Source organism: Anomaloglossus baeobatrachus, chromosome 5 (genome assembly GCF_048569485.1).
Source record: "Anomaloglossus baeobatrachus isolate aAnoBae1 chromosome 5, aAnoBae1.hap1, whole genome shotgun sequence".
Classification (NCBI taxonomy): Eukaryota; Metazoa; Chordata; class Amphibia; order Anura; family Aromobatidae; genus Anomaloglossus; species Anomaloglossus baeobatrachus.
The window spans coordinates 496,678,235-496,697,651 of record NC_134357.1 but is presented as its reverse complement, the minus strand read 5'-3'; the positions used below and the strand labels follow the sequence as shown (position 1 = coordinate 496,697,651).

Genomic DNA, 19,417 nt, shown 5'->3' with positions numbered 1-19,417 from the left:
CGGACGGGCGCACGGGGGAACACCGGAGTGTGCTGCCCCCTAGCGCCCTCAAAAGGGGGGAGGTGTGAGGCAAATCCGGAGATATGACGATAAATCATGATATTCAAGTATGTCAGGAAGCCCTCTCCTGGTGTCACCCCCCCTTTCCTTCACACAACTGGTTTAGCAACAAATCCCATGGCCATGTCCTGTGATATGGAAATGAGGTGGTGTGGGAACAATGGACACAGGATGACTCCCTGCCGTCACCCTGTAGTAGGAGCTGCTAGCTAGTTAGCAAGGCTATGGAAATAGCCAGACAGAACGACTCCAGTAAAAAATGGTTCATATCTCGCAAGCCATATTTCCGATAAATATGGCAACCATAAAAATGGTGTCTCCGCATGTGGCGATGCCGGCACCCCCTTTTTATGGGAGCAGGACATTGGGAAATGCCCCAGGCGTGATATCAGCCAATGGGGAACTGGCAGACAGGTCATGAGTCCCCTCGTTCTGTAGCTAAATTCATAACTGTCACAATGAGAGCATTGGCGTCTGCCTACGACGCTCCCAGGCAAAGTTATGGCCAATATCCCCTTTGCTGGATAATTCTGATCCATGCAGGGGGAGTGGCAGTGCTTCCCTGTGAGGTCACTAAGGTAGGAGGGGACCTGGATTGCCCAGGTTGATAACCCTACTTCGGCCATTTTCCAGTGGTTCTTTCGCTGGGGGCACGTGCAGGAAACATCTGCGGGAGTTCCTAGAAACCTGGTCTACAGCGCCCCCCTGTGGCCAGACGCACAAGGTAACTGATTGAATTGCATACCTGTTGTAAACCATGCTTTATCTGTAACTGTACTCTGACATATGTATATTCTGTAGATTCCCTATTGTATATATTGTAGTTTCTAGTGTGCTTTAGGCTGATTAAATTATATAATTAATCTTGGGCTGTTCTGTTATCTCGATCTTGAATCCCACGTCTGTGTGTTCGGCTAATAGTTACCGTGAAGCGGTTGGTGGCAGCGAGTTGTGCCAAGGATTATTGTGGGGAGGCCAGTGAGATTCGGGAAGATATTATATATTCCGCCCGCGGAGGTCGGGGGAATATATACCCTACTCTCACCGGGGACCCTTCAATAATCGGCATAAGTAGTATAGCGGCCTCCTTGCTTATTGTCGGGCAATTCCATAATTGGCCTGACTATAAGAGGGGCGCTAGAGAGCGCGTCACGTGCTCTGTCTGTCGGTCGGGAGGTATAAAGGAGGGGTGACCCCCCTTGTTACCCCCCGATTGTGACGTACTGGTAGCCAGCGCGGGGGATTTCTGAGTGACCCCCCCCGGTGGTTTGTGACACCCGGGATCACCAAACCCTACCCACGGAGGGGCAACACAACAACTGGCTGCTCCATACCATCCTTCCCGGGAACCCCATACAGAGCAGCGGTGGTGCCAACAAATCACCACAACCGTGGGTGGCGTCACGGACAATAAACAATCCCCACACCCAAAACAAACACCCCCTTTCACTCACGGGCGAGGAGCGCCGCTCGAGTCCCCGGGATCCGGCCCATCGCTCGAGCCACCGAGCAGCGGCAGCAGCAGGCAGCAGTGCCAGCCGGACCCGAGCAGCAGAAGGGAGAGCGCGGCGTCCCCTCCTCCGCCCGCGACATATATATAGAGGGATAGATATAGATAGATAGATAGATAGATATAGATAGATAGATGGATAGATATAGATAGCTAGATAGATGGATAGATAGATAGATAGAGGGATAGATAGATAGAGGGATAGATAGATAGATAGATAGATAGATAGATAGATAGATAGATAGATAGATAGATAGATAGATAGTGGGATAGATAGATAGAGGGATAGATAGATAGATAGATAGATAGATAGATAGATAGATAGATAGATAGATAGATAGATAGATAGATAGATGGATAGATAGATAGAGGGATAGATAGATAGATAGATAGATAGATAGATAGATAGATAGATAGATAGATAGATAGATAGATAGATAGATAGATAGAGGGATAGATAGATAGAGGGATACATAGATAGAGGGATAGATAGATAGATAGATAGATAGATAGATAGATAGATAGATAGATAGAGAGATAGATAGATAGATAGATAGATAGATAGAGGGATAGATAGAGGGATAGATAGATAGATAGATAGATAGAGGGATAGATAGATAGTGGGATAGATAGATAGATAGATAGATAGATAGATAGATAGATAGATAGATAGATAGATAGATAGATAGATAGATAGATAGATAGATAGATAGATAGAGGGATAGATAGATAGATAGATAGATAGTGGGATAGATAGATAGAGGGATAGATAGATAGATAGATTGATAGATAGATAGACAGATAGATATAGACAGACAGACACAAGTTACACACAGAAGAGTTGATATTCCAGAATGCAATATGACTATATTTCAATAAATGTTGATTTTTTTTTAATCAAGAATAAATGTGGATTGTTGTTCGTGGAAAACAAAATAAGACACCCCTTGAAAATAAGCCCTAGGCCATCTTTCGGAGCAAAACATAATATACAGTAAGACTATAAGACGACCCTGTCTTATTTTCAATGAAATATGGTATAAATTACTCTCAAAAGATTGCCTTATATTGCCATAACCACACTGCCAATCAGTGCCCAAATGAAAATTACATATGCACTGTACAAATAATACCACCTAATAATACCTATATACTACTATCATAATATAGTACTTCATAACACTACCCAAATCATATGGTAACTCAACACCCAAATAAAACTGAAAACGAACTGTGCTGCCATACAATACCTGAATAATACTTCCATACTATGCCCACATAATACTTCATTGTAGATCAGTGCAGAGTAAGTGACAGAAAGGACTGCGTGGCTGTAAGTGCCCCCCTAATAATGCAGAGTGTGTCATTTGGGGTGGTGGTAGATAGCGGTATTGCTTCATTTACTCCCCGCAGCCTAGTAATATATATGATCACCATGTTGGTTCATGGTTATAAAAGTCGAGGAGTTGGCCATTTCTTATGAGCTGTGATGTAGCAGTGCACACTAGTTATACCCCATTAATGATGAAGGCTAAGAATTCTCGGTTGAGAATTCCTTGGGGATGGTTTCGGCATTTGACCGTCATCAGGGGTGTATGGGCTAACCAATGCCCAAATCTGGGACATCAGATAGACTGACGTACGTAGCGTCTATGCGCTCCACTCCTCTATAGTAGCCGATGCCGTCTGAGGTATTCCTGAGGTTCTGGCATTTGTCATCGATCCGGTAGGCCGCCTGTTTGTCGCTGATGTCTCTTTCTAGCTCGTGCTGAGCCGCCCGGTTAGATCTGGAGGTAAATCAAAACAATTATTAATAAGAGGCTATTAATGCAAACAAAGGAACAATCCTATGATTCTGACAACCGTGATGGCCGCAGTGATATAGGAGTGGTATATAAGGGGAATACGTGTATGGAAGGTTTTAGTATGTTTTGGAAATGCAACTTAGGTTTCAATAAAAACAACCGCTATCCCTCAGACCGAGATTTCAGATCTGAGTCTAAGAATACAATGGACTGTGTTGGTTAATAATCTTTGTTTTATGGTTTATTATGCAGACTATATGTCATGCTGTATTATAAACCTTTATTGCGGTTGCGTATTATATTTTTGTTTTTTTGCTGTCACCATTGGCTTCAGTGTTACACGAGGTGCAGTAATGTCAGGGCAGGATTCATGTTATTTGCATCCGGAAATATATTTTAGGGGAAGTGTAGCATTACATGGTTACCAATGAAATACCTGTACTTCACGCATGTACGTCATAGACGTGTTACATCTGCCGGTATAAAATATACAGTCCTAGTCAAAAAATTATTACAATTACATGTTTTGTCATACACATGCTCATTTCCTTTGTGTGTATTGTAACAAGACAAAAAAAACTCAGAAAAAGGGCAAATTGGACAGAATTTCCCAAAAACCTCCACAAATGGGCAGGACAAAATTGTTGGCACCTTTCCAAAATTGATATGATACTCGTTCAAACTTATCTATGGCAAGTAACAGATGTGGGCAATATGAAAATCACACCTGAAACCAGATAAAAATGGGAGAAGTTGACTCAATCTTTGCATTGGGTGTCTATGTATGGCACACTAAGCATGGAGAACAGAAAGAGGAGAAGAGAACTGTCAGAGGCCTTGAGGACCAAAATTGTTGAAAACCAACAACAATCTCAAGGTTACAAGTTCATCTCCAGAGATCTTGATATTCCTTTGTCCACAGTGTGGAACATAATCAAGAAGTTTAGAGCCAATGGCACTGTAGCTAATCTCCTGCAGTGAATAATTAATGAAAAGCTGAAAAGCAGGATAGCCCAGATGATGGATAAGGAGCCCCAATCAAGTTCCAAAGAAATTTAAGCTGTCCTGAAGGCTCAGGGTGCATCAGTGTCAGCGCGAATTAGACGTCAACATTTGAATGAAATGAAATGCTATGGAAGAGATCCAGGAGGACCCCACTGCTAACACTGAGACATATAAAAGCTAGACTGCAGTTTGCCAAAATGTATGTGAGTAGGCCAAAATCCTTCTGGGAAAGCGGCTTTCGGACAGATGAGACCAAGATAGAGATTTTTAAAGCACATTAAATTACCAAAGGATTTTGGGTGGCAATAAAGTGCCCAGTGTCAGAAAGCTGGGTTTGCATCCTAGGTCATCAGTCTTTGAGCAGAACAATGACCCCAAGCATACTTCACAAAGCCCCGAGAAATGGATGGAAACAAAGCACTGGAGATCTCTGAAGAGGGAGCAATGAGTCCAGATCTAAATATCATTGAACACTAGTGGAGAGATCCTAAAATTGCTGTTGGGAGAAGACGCCTTCAAATATGAGAGACCTGGAGGAGTTTACAAAAGAAGAGTCCAAAATTCCAGTTGAGATCTTGTAGATGGTTATGGGAAGCGATTGGCTGTAATTATTTGTTCCAAAGGTTCGTCAACCAAATATTAAATTAAGGGTGCCAACTAGTGTTGAGCGAGTACCTAACTATTTGTACTCGCTATGCTGTAAGTGAGTACTGTCCACTAGTTGCATATTCGTTACGTTTAGCGGGCACATTGTAAGTCAATGGGAAATACTCGCTAAGTAGCGAGTAACCCGAAAGCCATACTTATTGTGCGAGTAGCGAATCGTATGGCTTTCAAGTTACTCGCTACTTAGTGAGTATTTCCCATTGACTTACATTGCATCCGCTACTCGTAAAAAATATGCAAGTAGCGGACAGTACTCGCTAACAGCATAGCGAGTACGAATAGTTAACTACTCGCTCAACACCCAGGGGGTACTTTGCATGTTGCGATCTCGTCGGGGTCAAATCGAAAGTGACGCACATCTGGCGCCGGTAACGACGTCGCAACGTGTAAAGCCTAGGTGCACCGATAAACGATCGCAAAAGCGTCGAAAATTGTGATCTGTGTAGTGTCAGTCATTTCCATAATTTCGCTGCAGCGACAGGTACGATGTTGTTCCTCGTTCCTGCGGCAGCACACATCGCTGTGTGTGAAGCCGCAGGAGCGAGGAACATCTCCTACCTGCGTCCCGCCTGAAATGAGGAAGGAAGGAGGTGGGCGAGATGTTTACGTCCCGCTCATCTCCGCCCCTCCGCTTCTATTGGCCGCCTGCCGTCGCAGTGACGCCGCACGACCTGCCCCCTTAGGAAGGAGGCGGGTTGCCGGCCAGAGTGACATCGCAGGGCAGGTAAGTCCGTGTGAAGCTGCCGTAGCGATAATGTTCGCTACGGCAGCTATCACAAGATATCGCATCTGCGACGGGGGCGGGGACTATCGTGCTCGGCATTTCTGTAATCGGTTAGCGATGTTGCAGCGTGCAAAGTACCCCTAACACCAACAATTCTGTCTGGCCCATTTATGGAGTTTTGTGTGAAATTAGTCCAATTTGCCTTTTTTTCTGTGTTTTTTTGTGTTGTTCCAAAACACACAAAAGAAATAAACATGTGTATAACAAAACGTGTAATTGTAATAATTTTCTGGGAGAAATACTTCATTTTCTGGAACAATTTCAAGGGTGCCAACACTTACGACCAATTACCAAGTACCTCTTCAACAATCAACAGTTTCTTGGCTTAGACCTGCAGTTAACCATTTGTCTGCTGAAGCAAAACAAACTCTTCTCTGTTATACTGGTTCTGTCCACACTACAACGCTGCTGCTGCAACAGTGTGTAAGTTTTTCTTCTAGCAAGTATCCAGTTTGCATGTTCATCACATCTGCCTATGGTAAGCCATGTGTTTGCTGATTGCCATTGACCATCTGTCAGCTGATAGCATACAACTCTGCCATTAACCATTTTTTTGCTGCAAGTCCTGGACTGACTGTACATCAACAGTTTCTATGTATATCCACACTCCTGGTTCCTTATCTTCTTGCGTTTCCTGGTGTGATAGCATGAACAGCACCCTATCATAATGTGTATGCTGCTTTATGGGGCATCCCTGAAAAATGGAGAGTCCCTTCAACGGTATACACTCCCAGCATGTACAATCAAGATGTGAGAAATCAATAATAAAGAAAGAAAAGTCAGAAGACGCCTTACGCCAGTTGTGCTGCCGTCTTGTCCAGATGTCTTCTCATCCTCTCCTGGCAGGACTTGATGCAGTCCACTTCCTATACACGGCACATAAAATGCATTATAAGAAAGGGGCAAGCAGTCGGTGTAAGTAAACATGGTTGAAAGGTCTTATGCCTGTCATCGCCACCTTAAAAACTGTTGAAGTACCTTGTTTGTAGGAGAAGGTGCAGTGTAAGGGGCACTTTGCACACTACGGCATCGCAGGTGCGATGTCGGTGGGGTCAAATCGAAAGTGACGCACATCCGGCGTCGCAGTCGATATCGTAGTGTGTAAATCCTTTTTGATACGATTAAGGAGCGCAAAAACGTCCAAATCGTATCATCGGTGTAGCGTCGGTCATTTCCATAATTTCGGAAGGACCGATGTTACGATGTTGTTCCTCGTTCCAGCGGCAGCACACATTGCTGTGTGTGAAGCCGCAGGAGCGAGGAACATCACCTTACCTGCGTCCTGCGGCTCACGCCGGCTATGCGGAAAGACGGAGGTGGAAGGGATGTTTACGTCCCGCTCAGCCCCGCCCCTCCGCTTCTATTGGCCGCCTGCCGTGTGACGTCGCTATGACGCCGCACGACCCGCCCCCTTAATAAGGAGGCGGTTTGCCGGCTGGAGCGACGTTGCAGGGCAGGTGAGTGCATGTGAAGCTGCTGTAGCGATAATGTTAACTACAGCAGCTATCACCATGATATCGCTGCTGCGACGGGGGCGGGGACTATCGTGCTCGGCATCGCAAGCATCGGCTTGCGATGTCGTAGTGTGCAAAGTGCCCCTAAGAGGTAGATAAAGGCTCCACTTCTGAAGGTCTCCATACATGTCAGAGAAAAGCTGACCAAATATGCCAATTTTGGATTTTTTTTTGTTTTGCATATTACTGAAGGATGGCCACAATACCACAAGGATGAGCACAGTACTGCAGGACACAATACTGCAGGACACAATGCTGCAAGGATGGGCACAATACTACTGGGCACAATACTGCAGGACACAATACTGCAAGGATGGGCACAATACTACTGGCACAGTACTACAAGGAAGGGCACAATACTACAAGGATGGGCCCAATACTACTGGGCACAATATTACAAGGATGGGCACAATACTACTGGGCACAATACTACGAGGATGGGCACAATACTACTGGGCACAATATTAAAAGGATGGGCACAACACTACTGGGCACAATACTACAGGGCACAATGCTAAAAGGATGGGCACAATACTACTGGGCACACTACAACAAGGATGGGGGACATTACTACAGGGCACACAGATGGGGACAAATAAATCATGAATTAATATTTTTTGTGCCATTAAAAATGCTTTTATATATATATACTTAACTAAACAAAAAAGTGCAGGCTTGTTCAAAGCAAGCAAAACATGTTAAAAAAAAATGATCCAAAGATATATGGAAAAAAACATGGATTCATTAAAAATGTCACTTCGTCCTGCAAAGAATGCGGCCCCCCTCAATTTTTTTTTCTATATGCGGCCCATCCACCCAGCTGAGTTTGAGACCCCTGATATAAAGCAACATCAGCAGGGACACAAAGTTGGCATATCTCTACCTACAGTGTTATAGAATGACTTCATGATTTTACGATGCATGATGGGGCTAAATCTACTAAAGTTGACTGCAACGTGCTAGGTCAGTCTGCATCAGCTATGGTAATTTTACCAGCAATAGAGAGGACTACCAGCTGCCGATGTTGACCTCTTTAGATTAGATGGTCCTACCTGCAGCAGCTGCTTCTCCACATCATCGTGTACCAGGTCTATGGACATCCTCTTCTCCCGGTGATAGAGACATTCCTGGGCCACCTGCCACCAAGTGCAACACCATTATATTGTACAAAAAATATTATGGATTGTCCTAAATTTTTTGTAAAAACATACTAAATCCTAAAGTCCACTTTGCTCAGGACAAAAGAATAGACCAAGTCTTATATGGTTTGTAAGTCTAATAAGGCTCATGTGGGTCAAAACATTTGAGTCCATATGTGGCACGACAGCAAATAACCGATGCCCTGCTATAAAAGGAACGTGATCCCTTTAATGTTGGGGCTAATTTCAGGTTTCTGTATTGGCCACTAATGAAGTGTGTTTGGCGCGGAGGAATGTACGCAGTATCACATGCTCCGTGTAGCAATCTGTGACTGCCATTCACAGCTCCCCGTCTGTCACATAGCGGCACAATCTCATCTCCGTTGGCTCGTTACATGTTACACTATACACAGTGATGATTCCTCCGGCTCATACTGTTACAGTGTTTGTAGCAACCACTGTCTGCGCTGACACATCTTTTGTTACCCCGGCCGGCCCGAGGTGTGTTACCGAGCAGCCTGGATACACTGAGTACACACTGCTCTAGCCTGGGGATGTTTAATGAGAAAGATCTGGGTAATCCCATAATGTAGCCATCATTAACACTACCGAGCTGGAGAAAGCTCTCTGAAGGGTTGGTGATGTCATCCTAAAGTGTATGTACTAGGCCAGGCGGTGATTGGTTGATGATGTCATTGTGAGTGCAGTGAGGTCACACAGTCTATGCAGCGGATCAGTCTCTGATTGGACTATGATGTCAAAAAGTGAGGTCATTAAGTTTATGCAGTAGATCAGTCTGTGATTGGTTGGTGAGGTTGCAGTGTACTCAGTAATGTCACATCGTCTACGTGGAAGGTCAATCTCTGATGGGATTATAATGTCATAAAGTGAGCACAATGAGGTCACATAAATCCAAATAAAAGGTACACTTTAGTCTAAAGTGGGCTTTACACGCTACGATATCGCTAGCAATTGCTAGTGATATCGTACACAAAAGCACCCGCCCCCGTCGTGCATGCAATATCGTGTGATCGTTGCCGCAGCGAACATTATCGCTACGACAGCGTCACACGCACTTACCTGGTCGGTGGCGTCGCTGTGACTGCCGAACAATCACTCCCTCAAAGGAGAGGGACGTTCGGCATCACAGCGACGTCACCGTGACGTCACTAAGCGGCCGGCCAATCAAAGCGGAGGGGCGGAGATGAGCAGGACGTAACATCCCGCCCACCTCCTTTCTTCCGCATTGCGGCCGGCGGCAGGTAAGGAGACGTTTCTCGCTCCTGCGGTGTCACACACAGCAATGTGTGCTGCCGCAGGAGCGACGTACCACATCGATAATCAACCATTACCGATTTTGGTTTTGGGACGACCTCTCCATGGTGAATGATTTTCACCATTTTTGAGGTCGCTTAAGGTCGCTGGTAAGTATTACACGCTGCGATATCGTTAATGACGCCGGATGTGCATCACTAACAACGTGACCCCGACGATAAAACATTAATGATATCGTAGCGTGTAAAGCCCCCTTAACAGTGACCAAACTCACCGATATTGAAGAACTTGGCCAGCAGTCATAGGCTTGGATTTATCAAAGCTTTTATGCCACTAGTGTAAAAAGCTTTGAAAAGCCGCATAATTTTGGAGCAACTTAAGGCTCTGCTAAAATTATGCGACTTTTTGGCATTGTCACCCATTTTCACCCATCTCCAAAAAAGTGTAATTGACAGGGGCGTGTCGACCACTACTCAACAAATTCGCTACACCGCAGCTCTTACTCCAGCGGGGACAGGAGTAGGATTCGTGGGGAGGCACACAGAGAGGTCCGGTGCCCCCGATTCAAGTGAATAAAGCTGGTCTTAATGTATTGGACCCATAATTGGTATGGGTGACTCCAAACCCTCCCCATACAGATAATGCTGGAGGAGATAAGAATCCAGCATATCTGAATCCTGACATGATGAGCAGAATATATTAACAGTCAAAGCAACAGATCAGACTGTGAGTGGATACAGTGTGAGCTACAGTATGTATAAAGTTTTAGAAGCCTTTGTCATTGTGCACTGAACATAATGTGTTCTAGGAAATTTCCACTTTATGGAGGACCTTCAGAATTTGAGTATCTGTGCCTGCAGGAAGTTGTATGTTAATCACCTTTCCGAAAACAGCTTAACTGCATTGCAAAAATATCACAAAAACGTTTTCCGGTTTATTCAATTATTTATTTTTTAATCTTAAGAGCCCCTCAGGCCATTAATCACTGCTGAGGAATGGTCACCGACTGGCTAGACGAGTCTTCTCAGGACTGCTCCTGATGGCCTGGTCAATCAGTAGGTCATGGAGTCGATTTAGTATTGCCTGTTCCTCTGGCAACAAGTTGGGGATTAGCATTGTGTCAACAATTGTATCCAAATTGTTTATTTATCCGGGTTTTCAAGTGGGACTAATTGGATCCACGTAATCTCAGGTGAAGGATTATGTTTGTGGATGGATTAGATGACTGCCTTCTAACCTTCTAAGAGGTTCACAGACATAACAAATCTGCTGTAGTTTTTACTTGGTCAACATCGGCCACTTAGACACCACTTGGTTGCCCTTTTCGATCAGCTGTGAATGGTTAGGGTACCTTCACACTTTAGCGACGCAGCAGCGATCCCACCAGCGATCTGACCTGGTCAGGATCGCTGCTGCGTCGCTACATGGTCGCTGGTGAGCTGTCAAACAGGCAGATCTCACCAGCGGCCAGTGACCAGCCCCCAGCCAGCAGCGACGTGCAAGCGATGCTGCGCTTGCATGGAGCCGGCGTCTGGAAGCTGCGGACACTGGTAACTAAGGTAAACATCGGGTATGGTTACCCGATGTTTACCTTAGTTACCAGTGCACACCGCTTAGCTTAGCGTGTGCAGGGAGCAGGAGCCGGCACTGGCAGCGTGAGAGCTGCGGAGGCTGGTAACGAAGGTAAATATCGGGTAACCACCTTGGTTACCCGATGTTTACCCTGGTTACAGCTTACCGCAGGCTGTCAGATGCCGGCTCCTGCTCCCTGCACATTCAGGATTGTTGCTCTCTCACTGTCACACACAGCGATGTGTGCTTAACAGCGGGAGAGCAACAATAAAAAAACGAACCAGAGCTGTGTGTAATGAGCAGCAATCTCACAGCAGGGGCCAGATCGCTGCTCAGTGTCACACACAGTGAGATCGCTAATGAGGTCACTGCTGCGTCACAAAAAGCGTGACTCAGCAGCGATCTCAGCAGCGATCTCGCTGTGTGTGAAGTACCCCTTAGTTCTTTAGTCCAAGATAAAAAGGAGAGAACTTTTGTTTAGCCTGCTGAGTTTGGACAACTCTAATCAAAGGAGTATAGGGTCTTTAGACTTCAATAGTGTATCCTATTGATTCATGTTAGAAAACTTCAATGTGGCTAAGGGCTGAGAGCGACCGGGTCCCAACAGGACACACACAGTCAGGTATTCAGTACAAATGGGGTGTGGCCCTCCCTCTTGGTGAGCTGGACATTTCATTCTGTGAATCCCCCTGACTGTGTGTGTCCTGTTGGGACCCGGTCGCTCTCAGCCCTTAGCCACATTGAGGCCTATTTTAGACCCATGGTAAGGTTTTAATATTAGAGAGTGTAGGTACTATCCCAACTGGGTACACCTTGGCGTTGGTGGGATAGCTTTATGCTTTTTTTGATCAAAAACAGTGTTTACTAAGTACCCTATGTTTATATGCACTATGCTTTTATTTAGTTACAGCACAATTTTTCCCTTGGTTTCTCTTTGTCTAATGGCCAGTGTGAACATGAGCTCACAAGCTCCATGTATACCATCTCATACTCCGGCTCATTTTTTTGTTTTTATGTTAGAAAACCTGTAATATCTGTATCTTGGGTGCCACTCCTCGGAGGGGAATCCTGCCTAAAAGATTTTATAACTCTGCAACTTCATTGAAGTGCTGGCTCTCCTTAAGAAGACCAGCTGAGTATGGAAACTTGTTGGCAATCATGACCTAGCTTTGGGGAAGTGCTTGATCTCCCCAATGAGACTTCAGTGGTTCTCCAACAGTTTCATTCGTCTAGCGAATTCTTGAAGCTACGTCAGTCAGACAACCAAATCATGCTGTATGCTGATGAGGGACAAGCTACCCCAAACAGCTGTCCTTGGATGAATTTCTTATTCTGTTCAGTTATCATTTATGGTCATGTTTCAAGGCTCGCTAAATGGTCAGACTTCAACGTATTGGGTAGTCACCACTTCTAGGTGGTACTCATGAGAAAGTTTTACTTCGTTCTGCCAAAGACGTAATTTGTATTTGTTTTTCTAAGAAAGAGGATGAAGAAACCCTTCAAGAAAATGTCTGTAGACAGCCTTAAAACCATCGAAGTCTTCTATGACTACAACATTTCTTAGGATCTTTTCAATCATGGTTAGGCACATGCAGTAACCAATATGGATCTCAATATGGTCTGTCCGCACTGTCCCCACCATCACTGGACAGAAGATAAACTGTATTCTATGTCCAATGTCTTATTTAGATGGTCAGCTAGAAGCCACATTTGTGCAAAACCCCCCTTAAAAAATCTGACCTTTTCTAAAAGACTTGTCCAAGACAAATTCCTTCTTTCTTATTAACTTTCAATGGTGTTAAGAGGCCCACTCACAAAAACTCTCACTCTTCACAATCATTCTCAAAATTAAGTACATTAGGAAGAATTTCAAAAATGGTTTGACCTCCATTACGTTTACACAAATGGTTACCTGTAGAGGACCTTCTGTTTCGGCTAGGGCCCTTTCAAGTCGCCTCTTGACCTCGGAGAGCGCATTTGTTTCTCCAATCATCTGGTCGATTTCATGATTAATCTCGGATTTCCAAAAAGCAATGTCATTGACGCGTTCCCCCAAGTCTTTGCTAGTGTCTGTCTGGACTTTTCTCGTCTTCTGGTCTCTATCTTGGATAAGTCGGCTGGTGTCGACACGTAACCTCTCGGCACTACGCCTAGAAGACTCTGATTCCCTGTAGTTGTTTAGATTAGACTTGTGCCAGTCATCGGGGGTGTACCTAGTAAAAAGTGCTGTTCTATTGGCAGGGAAAGAAAGAATTTGTGCTGGGTTAAGACCCGGGGCACTTTTGGAGAAGGGAGCTAGCGTTGGTGTGGAAGATGCCACCTTGTAGTATGTGTTTGGTCTCCATGGCAGAGTTAGGCTATGGCTTAAAGTGTAGTGAGGAAACCGATTCTTGTAACTTGATGCCATTGTAGATATGGCTGGGAGAAAATTGGTTGGGGTGGGTTTGGGACGGGCATATGTAGACGTCAGCGTAGTGCCTAAAAGTTCCATGGTGGCAGGAGGCCAATCGATACAGTCTGCAAAAGAAATGAAAAACACATCATTTCACTGAAAATGATGGTCCCACTTGAAATGTAGGTTTGGCATTGACAAAGCGGGCAAAAACTGGAACTAATCTGATAGGATGCAATAGGTCCAGTCTTTTAGATGAGGCCATAGTAGTCTGGAGATCCTGTACAGTAAGTGATAGCTGCAATTACCCGCTCATTAATTGTCTACAATCCTACCATAATACCGATCAGGTTTCAGCTCTCTTTCCCCACGGATTAATCCGCCACCCACAGGGGATACATGTTATACTACTCATAAGTTCGGATATTTTCATCTCGTGCAAACATTTCAGCCTCAGCTTTTACAGCTTGGGTGAATTGTAGTATAACTGACGATATCCCGTTACATAATGATTTACATGTTGTGGGCTGTCATTATCCGGAATGATCCAGGGGGCCACTTGGCTAATTCTGTATGCTTGGACTTAACACTCAATAGTAACCCAGGGCAGCAAAGCTAACTAGAGGACAGTATCAAGCACCATATATAATACATTACTCAGCATAAATGAGTACACCCCTTCCTGAAAGTAACATTTTAATCAACATCTTACTGAATGCAAGAACAATTTCCAAAATTTTGGCAAAACTGAGTTTTCTAAAACATTTTTAACCCATAACATGAAACTAAGGTTAATAATAAACTTTTATTACAAACATTTCAGTTTAACTCAAATTGGTTGATGCAAAAAAAAAATACACCCCACATAAAAAACTACTACATCAGGTATTTTGTATGACCTCCATGGTTTTTAAGGACAGCACCAAGTCTTCTTCTAGGCTTGGAAAGAAAAAGTTGATGACATATTGTAACATCTATCTTTTTTTCCATTCTTCAAGGACGAGCTCTTTTAGAACCTTGATGCTGGATGGAGAGTGATGAAAACTTGTCTCTTCAGAATTCCCCAGAGGTTTTACAGTTGGGTTCAGTTCAGGAGACATTTTCCCACTGAATCACTTTCACTCTGATCTTCAGAAATGCAACAGATGTGTGTTATGGATCCTCGTCATGTTGGGAAAGTGCACGTCTACCAAGGGCACGGAGTGATGGAGCATCTTCTCTCTTCCAATATATAGAAGAACATCTGTGAATTCATGCCATCAATGACATGTAGCTTCCCCTCACTAGTAGTGATCATGTACCCCAAATAAGGACACTGTACCACCAGGTCTCCCTGTAGGCATCAAACACGTTTCTAAATCCACTTCTCTAAATGCATGGTGCCGACAAGGGGACCTGGTGGTGCAGTGTCCTTTTGTGGGGAACATGATCACTGCTAGTAATGGGGAGTTACATGTCATTGATAGTATGAATTGACAAATATTCTGCTCTATAATGGAAGAGATGTCCCATCACTCCGTGCCTTTGGTAGACGTGCACTTTTACAGCATGACGAGGATCCAAAACACACATTTGTTGCATTTCCGAAGAAGAACAGGTTGGAAGTGATTCAGTGGCCAAGTGTCTCCTGATCTGACCCCCAACTTAGCACCTATGGGGAATTCTGAAGAAACAAGATATCATCACTCTCCATCCCGCATCCAGGCACTAAGAGAACTCGTCCTTGAAGAATAGAAAATTATGGAAGTTGCTATATGTGGCCAACTTGTTTATTCCATGCCTAGAAGACTTGGTGCTGTCCTTAAAAATCATGGCGGTCATACAAAATACTAGATGTAGTAGGTTTTGATGTGGGGTGTACTCATTTTTGCATCAACTAATTGAGTAAAACGGAATATTTTGTAATGAAAGTTATGTTCTTAACCTTACTTTCATGTTAGGGGTTAAAAAATGTTCTATGAATCTGTCTTGTCAACATTTTGGAAATTATTTTGTGAGATATTAATTAAAATGTTACTTTTCAAAGTGTGTGTACTCATTTATGCTGAGCACTGTATATAACACAGACATGACTCTATTTAACAAGCACAGGACTATATATAATGTTCAGAACGATATATACTGTTCAGGCATATATATATATATATATATATATATATATATATATATATATATACACACACGTCAGGCTATCTGCTACCCTGGCAAGCTTCAAACGGAACCTGAAAACTCATCTGTTCAGAAATGCCTATAATCTACAATGACCTCACTGGTTCACCACCGTGCGGAGCTGCCGCCCGACCACCATGCGGAGCTGCCGCCCGACCACCGTGCGGAGTTGCCGCCTGACCACTGTGCGGAGCTGCCGCCCAACCTACACCCCACCTACTGTCTCCTCCCCAAAACCCTATAGAATGTAAGCCCTCAAGGGCAGAGCCCTCTTCCCTCTGTACTAGTCTGTCTATTGAAACTTGTATATGTATTCTGTATGTAAGCCCCTCTCATGTACAGCACCATGGAATCAATGGTGCTCTATAAATAAAGAAATAATAATAATATATATATATATATATATATATATATATATATATATATAAAATCTTCAGGAATATATATATATAAACTTCAGGAATATATAGAACACGAACATGCCTATATATAGTATCTAATGTTCAGGACTATATATAGCAGAGGACTATATATATAATGATGGGGACAATATATAACACAGGACTATATATATATACACACACACACACACACTTTTCAGGGCTATATATTTCACGTATAGAACTATATATGTAAATGATGTTCAGGGTTATACATTACACGAATAGGACTATATAAATAAAATGTTCAGGATTATATGCAATACAGGATTATATATAAGGTACAAGACTATATATAAGGCACAGGACCATATATAACACGCATAGAACTATATATATGACATGTACAGGACCATATATAACACATATAGGACTATATATAATGTACAGACTATATTGCACGCTGGGATGCTATGTCCTATACTGAGTCCTGTGTATTGTGCTCTATATTGTAGCTGCAGTGGCTTTCTGGCCGGTGAGCGCAGCTTATTCCCGGGGCCGGCACTCACCTGCAGATACAGTCACCGCCACTGACTCCACAGCTGAGCATCACTACCCGCAGCCTCATACCGACACTGCCTGCAAGACGGACGTGCCAAGCCACCAATCAGCAGGCGAGAACGGCAGCCGGAGGCGGGATCGGAGTGACAGCTACCCAATGTGCACAAGTAGGGTGGGGCTGGGGAGCGGTTGTCATGGACGCACAGTGCTTAGTAACCAGAGTTAGCGATCCTAGTGAGGGGGTGAGGAGACAGAAGAGAAGGGCCACAGCTCGGAGCCAGTGATAGAAGAGAGGGGCCACAGCCCGGGCCACTAATAGAAGGGAAGGGCCACAGCCTGGAGCCAATAATAGAGGAGAGGGGCCACATCCGCAGCCAATAATAGATAGAAGAGAGGGGCCACAGCTCGGGGTAATGATAGAGGAAAGGGGCCACAGCCACAGACAATAACAGATAAATGAGAGGGGCCACAGCCAGGGATCAAACAGTCAGGGGCCAATAATGGAATGAGGAGAGGGGCCACAGCTGGGGCCAACAATAAATAGAAGAGAGGGGCCACAGCCCAAGGTCAGTAATATAAGAGAGGGGCCACAGCCGGGGCCAATAATCGACAGAAGAGAGGAGCCACAGCCCGGGGGCACTAATAGAAGAGAGGGACCACAGCCCGGGCCAATAATAGAAGAGAGGGACCACAGCCCGGGCCAATAATAGAAGAGAGGGGCCACAGCCGGGCCAATAATAAATAGAAGAGGGGCCACAGCCGGGCCAATAATAAATAGAAGAGAGGGGCCACAGCCGGGCCAATAATAAATAGAAGAGAGGGGCCACAGCCCAAGGCCAGTAATATAAGAGAGGGGCCACAGCCGGGCCAATAATAGAAGAGAGGGGCCACAGCCGGGCCAATAATAAATAGAAGAGGGGCCACAGCCGGGCCAATAATAAATAGAAGAGAGGGGCCACAGCCTGGCCAATAATAAATAGAAGAGAGGGGCCACAGCCCAAGGTCAGTAATATAAGAGAGGGGCCACAGCCGGGGCCAATAATCGACAGAAGAGAGGAGCCACAGCCCGGGGGCACTAATAGAAGAGAGGGACCACAGCCCGGGCCAATAATAGAAGAGAAGGGCCACAGCCGGGCCAATAATAGAAGAGAGGGACCACAGCCCGGGCCAATAATAGAAGAGAGGGGCCACAGCCGGGCCAATAATAGAAGAGAAGGGCCACAGCCGGGCCAATAATAGAAGAGAGGGACCACAGCCCGGGCCAATAATAGAAGAGAGGGGCCACAGCCGGGCCAATAATAAATAGAAGAGGGGCCACAGCCGGGCCAATAATAAATAGAAGAGAGGGGCCACAGCCGGGCCAATAATAAATAGAAGAGAGGGGCCACAGCCCAAGGCCAGTAATATAAGAGAGGGGCCACAGCCGGGCCAATAATAGAAGAGAGGGGCCACAGCCGGGCCAATAATAAATAGAAGAGGGGCCACAGCCGGGCCAATAATAAATAGAAGAGAGGGGCCACAGCCCAAGGCCAGTAATATAAGAGAGGGGCCACAGCCCGGGCCAATAATAGAAGAGAGGGGCCACAGCCGGGCCAATAATAGAAGAGAGGGACCACAGCCCGGGCCAATAATGGAAGAGAGGGGCCACAGCCGGGCCAATAATAAATAGAAGAGGGGCCACAGCCGGGCCAATAATAAATAGAAGAGAGGGGCCACAGCCGGGCCAATAATAAATAGAAGAGAGGGGCCACAGCCCAAGGCCAGTAATATAAGAGAGGGGCCACAGCCGGGGCCAATAATCGATAGAAGAGAGGAGCCACAGCCCGGGGCCACTAATAGAAGAGAGAGACCACAGCCCGGGCCAATAATAGAAGAGAAGGGCCACAGCCGGGCCAATAATAGAAGAGAGGGGCCACAGCCTGGGCCAATAATAGAAGAGAGGGACCACAGTCCGGGCCAATAATAGAAGAGAAGGGCCACAGCCGGGCCAATAATAAATAGAAGAGAGGGGCCACAGCCAGGCCAATAATAAATAGAAGAGAGGGGCCACAGCCCGGGGCCACTAATAGAAGAGAGGGACCACAGCCCGGGCCAATAATAGAAGAGAAGGGCCACAGCTGGGCCAATAATAGAAGAGAGGGACCACAGCCCGGGCCAATAATAGAAGAGAGAGGGGCCACAGCCGGGCCAATAATAAATAGAAGAGGGGCCACAGCCGGGCCAACAATAAATAGAAGAGAGGGGCCACAGCCGGGCCAATAATAAATAGAAGAGAGGGGCCACAGCCCAAGGCCAGTAATATAAGAGAGGGGCCACAGCCGGGGCCAATAATCGATAGAAGAGAGGAGCCACAGCCTGGGACCACTAATAGAAGAGAGAGACCACAGCCCGGGGGCACTAATAGAAGAGAGGGACCACAGCCCGGGCCAATAATAGAAGAGAAGGGCCACAGCCGGGCCAATAATAAATAGAAGAGAGGGGCCACAGCCGGGCCAATAATAAATAGAAGAGAGGGGCCATAGCTGGGGCCAATAATAGAAGAGAGGGACCACAGCCCGGGCCAATAATAGAAGAGAGGGGCCACA

The 19,417-nt window shown here is 45.3% G+C and overlaps 1 protein-coding gene across 4 annotated transcripts in view; it reads right to left on the bottom strand.

Moving 5' to 3' along the window:
• TEKT3 (tektin 3) overlaps positions 1 to 19,417 on the bottom strand; it is a 106,152-nt gene that overhangs the window by 13,200 nt on the left and 73,535 nt on the right. For 3 of the 4 annotated variants that reach the window (XM_075347956.1, XM_075347954.1, XM_075347953.1), the window contains exons 2-5: positions 13,243 to 13,847; positions 8,397 to 8,480; positions 6,626 to 6,696; positions 3,214 to 3,357 (exon numbers count right to left, since the gene is read on the bottom strand). In XM_075347956.1, coding sequence (XP_075204071.1) covers positions 3,214 to 3,357; positions 6,626 to 6,696; positions 8,397 to 8,480; positions 13,243 to 13,847 — 904 coding nt within the window. Of the gene's footprint in view, positions 1 to 3,213; positions 3,358 to 6,625; positions 6,697 to 8,396; positions 8,481 to 13,242; positions 13,848 to 16,840; positions 16,910 to 19,417 lie in introns of those variants that run through there. The other variant, XM_075347957.1, reaches the window with a different exon arrangement.